This window comes from Nicotiana attenuata, unplaced genomic scaffold (genome assembly GCF_001879085.1).
Source record: "Nicotiana attenuata strain UT unplaced genomic scaffold, NIATTr2, whole genome shotgun sequence".
NCBI lineage: Eukaryota > Viridiplantae > Streptophyta > Magnoliopsida > Solanales > Solanaceae > Nicotiana > Nicotiana attenuata.
This window is the reverse complement of record NW_017673932.1, coordinates 30,325-35,784: the sequence shown is the minus strand read 5'-3', so window position 1 is coordinate 35,784 and position 5,460 is coordinate 30,325. Positions and strand designations below refer to the sequence as shown.

Genomic DNA, 5,460 nt, shown 5'->3' with positions numbered 1-5,460 from the left:
CTAAAATCCCAAAATGCAAGCTAGCCAGTTGATTCGAGTTTTGGACTCAGAATTGGACCTTAGTCACATGTTTTCATCGAGAACACGTGATTAAGGTCCATCTCGGCCAAAAAGCAAAGATTTCATCGAATTTTGACTCGAACTGTGGTCCACCTAGTTCTGATAATCATTCCGTATTTTTTTTTCATTATTCTTATCTTCTTATATCCTTCTTCTTTTTGTTATTCTATTTTTCTCAATCTGTTTTGCATGTGTTTCTGTTAATCCAGTCAAGTGTTAACTGCTTTTTTTGTAGTTTATTTGATTTCATTAGGTTAGCTTAAATCACAAGCCTTCTTATTCGAGTAACTAATGAGCATCCTCACCAAAAAGGTGGAGGAATCAGGGCAGAAGCAACAGGTTCACATAGTAGACACTACCAACGGGGGCTTGTGCACATCTTGCATTAGCCAGCCAATTGGTAATCCATGGAATACAGAGCAGGATCATCATCACCAGCACCCTAAAGATATGAACTATGTGGCTAACTATGGGGGTCAGAGGCAAAGTAATCAGAACTGGGGTCAGCAGACTCAGCAGCAGTACAGGCCACCGCAGCCACAGTATAACGATCCTATCTTTTAACTTTCTATTATTCACAGGTCTACATCACTTAAAAAAATAAAAATAAGAAAACGCCAATTAAGAGGTGGCCTACTGCATTTGTTGTGAGGAGTATTCAAGTGCATGTGGACTTTTTCATTAAATCACAAGTCACTTATGCCATAGCCAATTGGGTTTTGTCACCATCAAATTGCGTGTTCCTTTCAAACATGGCAACTTATTTATTTCTTCTTTCTCATGTTTATTATACAAGTCAATAGCTTAGAAAATTTATGCGCCCCCTTTCTCAGCTCAATTATTAACAAGTTAATTGTGTTTTGTTTTTCTCTTTTCTTACTTAATTTATGATTAACATTTTGAATTCGGCGAGGGATTCAAAGTCTATACACACACTCAAAGCACCGCACACATCAATGTCAAACATTATCATCATCATCACCATTATATATCATTAATTAGCCATCTGTTATGAAGATTCAAGTTGCTTTTGGCCTTTTGCCTTTTCATTGTTGGCCTAAAATTGTTGCCCCTATCATTCCACCTGGTAAAAGCAAAACCCCTCAAAGATGACCACGAATGCTAGGTCAACTTGTGGGGATTGGGATTAAATCAACTTTTATTATTATCCTATCACCAGTAACCCAGCTCTATTATATTTCATTTATAACAAGGCTAGCTAGTTGTAAGGTTTAATTCTTTACCTTTATCATTATTTCCCTTCACTTCTATTTCCTGGAAACCTATTATAATGATTAGTGAAAGTGTGAAACATATTCTATACGTAAACATTAATTCCTGTATAAACTACTTTAATCTCACATTAAGGTGCAACATGAACGACTCTATGTAAATAACTGGACGGACAAGTGCACAAATACCATTTTCAGAAATGCTATTTAGAGATTAGCCAATACTTATTTTGTCCTGAAATTTTAAATTAAATATCTTAACTTCAGGACAATTCAAGACACTTTTGTCCCGAAAATTTGAACTGAAAAACTGAAATTTAGGACGCACTAGCTAATTCCTAAATTACATTCCTTTAAAGTGGCTACCTGGTGTCATTTATTTACCTATATTTCTTCTTTAACCAATATTAAAATTATTATTACAATCCGGAATATGTATTAGAATTTCCTTATTATTACGCTGCTTTTCTATCCATCACGCATAGAGTCAAAGAGTATTTATAAAGAGAATGGGCTATTCCTGATGGGCCTTTGGTTCCGTTTTAACAATTAAATAAGGGGAGAAATTCAAAAATGGCCAGATTTACAAGTGATCATTCAACAATAGCCACAATTTTAAAAGTAATCGAAATTTAGCCACTTTTCATGTAAAGATAAATCTGAACGAAAACACTGTTCAAAATCCGAAAAATACTCCAGCATATTATAATGGAGTTCCAGCATAAGTATACTAGAACTCCAACATATTATAATGGAGCTCCAGCATAAGTATACTGGAACTCCAGCATAATATACTGGAGTTCCAGTATAATATACCGGTCCTGTATAATATGCTGGAAGTTCATGCACAGGTGCACCGATCTCTAGTATATTATGATGGACCGGTCCCTGTTACAGCAAATTAGTGGCTATTTTTTAATAATTTTGCAAACGCTGACTATTTCTGAATGACCAGTCTAAAACTGGCTAGTCCGTGCTATTTTAACTTAAATAAGGGAATTGGGTTATGGCCTTGCTCGCTTTGAACTTCTTAACAAGGGTCAATGAAAATGGGCCATCGGAAGAACTGTCTTTTCGTTTTAGTTTTTTTTTAGGAATTAACTCAAATAACCGCTCATCCAACCTCTTAAACCAAAAATAGTAGATGAAGGTATATTATATACATAATTTATATCTTATCTATGTATAATTGTGTGTAATCAATGTATAATCTACATATATGGCTAGAAAAAATAAATAATGAATATGACCGGCTACTTATGTAAAGATTCCTTTTTTTTAAAAAGAAGATACAACGTTATAAATACAATCAACTAACGAAATAAGTTAAACATACGAATTGTATACATTGAATATAATTAATTAATTAGTTTTAGTAAAATGAAAAACAAGAGTGGCAATTTAAGATGCTCCAAAAGCATCTATTTTTCACTTTCTTTAGTTATTCTTGAAAGTATTAAAAAAAATAAAGACATAAATAATTCAATAAGTAAAAGATAAAGGATAATAACTACAAGCAAAATGACCAATGTGTCTTTGTAATATGCTTCTCTAGAAACATAGCAATTTCTCCAGCAAAATATAAAATGTCTTAAGCATCAAATGCCAAGAAATGTAAAGATTAGCAATATCTCCAGCAGATTGATGTTGTAAGCGCACCAGTTGAAAAGTCTCGAGATAAGAGTGATCAAGAAATATACTTTCCCTATTATTATTAACATTTTTTCTTAAACCTTTATGCTCAATCCAACTTTACAAGCAAATCAGAATTTCCTTTGAAATTTAGAAAGTGAGTTGAAGTGATGGGGACACTGGAAAAGAGATGAATTTACAGCTCATTGGTTCAGGACACTAGAAAATGCAAGATAGGGATGTAGCAGCAGTCCTTTAATTGGGAAATTCTGCAATTTCATCCCTTTTATTGAACCACACCCTTCAATCCAATGCCATTCCCACTTACCATTTTTTACACATTCCCTCCATACTACCATTCCTGATTCAAGATCTCTATACAAACACATAGCATCACCAGTACACACACATTTGGTATTAATACTACCCCATCTCCCTTTACCTTCTAACAATCTTGCCCCAAGTTCTTGTGCCACTTTCTCAATCATTATCCAATTATTATCTTCACTAAGTTCCCATATACATGCTCCAGCATCACACGTTCCGCCAACAAGACTCAACTTCCCATTTCTTTGCACCAATGCTGCAAATTCAAGCCTGTCAGCCATTGGCACACTCAATTCTCTCCATTTATTCTTCTCAATTTCGTATACCATTATGGTATAAGCCCGGGCAGACGTGATCCAATACAAGACACCGTTACAGTAAACGCTCTCGTTTGGTGTCCAAACTGTTAGCCTTACAGCAAACTCCATAGGCATTGATCCAATTGTTTTCCACTTGTTATAAACAGAATCGTACACTTCCAAAGTGGGCTCGTAAGAGGCACCTCCTCCATTAATGGTGCTAGCCTCTGACATTCCACCAGCCACATAGACCTTGAAGTTGACGGAATTCAGTTCTATTACTCCAACAGCTGGATTAGTCCTTGTGACATTTAGCTTAGGAAATTGCCTGAATTGCCTAGTAAAGGGGTTGCATATAGCTAATTGAAGGGCAGTAGTTGTAGCTTGTCTCAGTAGTATCAGGCCACCAATTGCAGCAATGGGGCGAATTGGATTAGGAATGAAGTCAAGAGGCAATAGATGCCAAGAATCATCAATTGGGTTGTGACCATAGCAAAAATGCCCCGTGATGCGCGTTGGCAAGGCTACGAACCATGGCGGGTGGTGCCGCCGAGGTGAAGCTGAATTCTTGGCACATGTATGCCAATTTTTGCAAGCTGATTTGGCCCTGGCTAAGGAATCAGGGGAAAGATAATAGAAAATGTTGGCTAAGATATCAAAAGGAAGGTTGCTCCACATAGCGTTGGACGTCCCAAGGTTCTTGTTACAAAGGGGATATAGAGGAATATATATATGGCACAAACTACAAAGTGATTGTGGCTGAAAAATGATTGAAGGAGAGATAGATAACTGGAGGATCTGATTTAGCATAGAGATGCGCGACCCACATGTGTGTCTGTGTCCAGTTGCTTAAAGTTCTGTCTTTTGTATAGCTTTTATAAAAGAATTAACAATGTCACATAATAGCAATTTAAATTATAACATTTTAAAAAAAAATATATATTAATATGAAAAATTGGGGCCCCAAAATTTTGAGGCCTAAAGCAATTACTTTAGTTGCTTTAGGCATCAGCCACCCCTGAACACGACTCTCAAACCCCATGTCGCTATATTGTGGATGCTACTGAATGAGAAGGGAGGATCTCAATTTATAGAAGACCAAACTTTTTCCTACAAGAAAAAGGACTAGCCAAATATGGAAGAATTATATTTTCCTTCTAGGAAAAGAAAAACCCAATCATGGTAAATATGTTGTCATTTCCTTCATGAGATAGGAAAACCAATTATGGGAAGAAAATCTGGACAAACACCTAACAATTCTCCCCCTTGACCTGAATTTTCTGACAAAATAAATTTGATCCATCTTCTCCACATAGTCTTCAACAGGTCGCATCTCCAAATCTCCACCGCTATGTTTGTCTCCGATAAAAATCATGATTATCGTCAAATTTGTTGCGGATAGAACTGAACCCGCCAAGATGAACCTGTCTTGAACCTCGCTCTGATACCACTGTTATGTCGAGGAAGAGGCAAACCCGAAAATAAAGAAGATAAAGAACACCAAATTTTAACGTGGAAAACCCTTCAAATCGAAGGTAAAAACCACGGGATCACAAAGATCCAAAAAGCTCCACTATAACAATAAGAGGGTTACAAAAGTTTTCCAAATTGGCTATACAACAAGTGCCAAACACGGAGCAACAATAGCAACAAGAGCAACAATAAATCAATTGAAGAAAGAGGATAATCCACAAAACGAAGCTGTTGTTCGAGGCTCGAAATCAGATGCTACGAGACTCCAAATCCGATCCCCGTTCAAATTCAAGACCAAGATGTTACAAGCACTCAGTTAAAATTTTAGCCCGATCCAACGGTTAAAGAATCAGAAACGTGATTTGAAATTGGCTGGTCGGAATAAAAATCTGCAGCAAAACAAATACTTTTCTTCTCTCTTCTCTCTTGATGAAAGC

The 5,460-nt window shown here is 36.3% G+C and overlaps 1 protein-coding gene across 1 annotated transcript; it reads right to left on the bottom strand.

Moving 5' to 3' along the window:
• Positions 1-2,758: 2,758 nt before the first annotated feature.
• LOC109217654 (F-box protein At5g49610-like) lies at positions 2,759-4,421 on the bottom strand. The gene has a single exon (XM_019381919.1). It carries the CDS (start codon positions 4,358-4,360, stop codon positions 3,128-3,130), a length of 1,233 nt encoding a protein of 410 aa, XP_019237464.1. The 5' UTR covers positions 4,361-4,421; the 3' UTR covers positions 2,759-3,127.
• Positions 4,422-5,460: the final 1,039 nt, after the last annotated feature.

Excerpts from the sequence above, each read along its gene's own strand:
- LOC109217654 (XM_019381919.1), bottom strand. The coding sequence starts at position 4,360 with ATGCTAAATCAGATCCTCCAGTTATCTATCTCTCCTTCAATCATTTTT.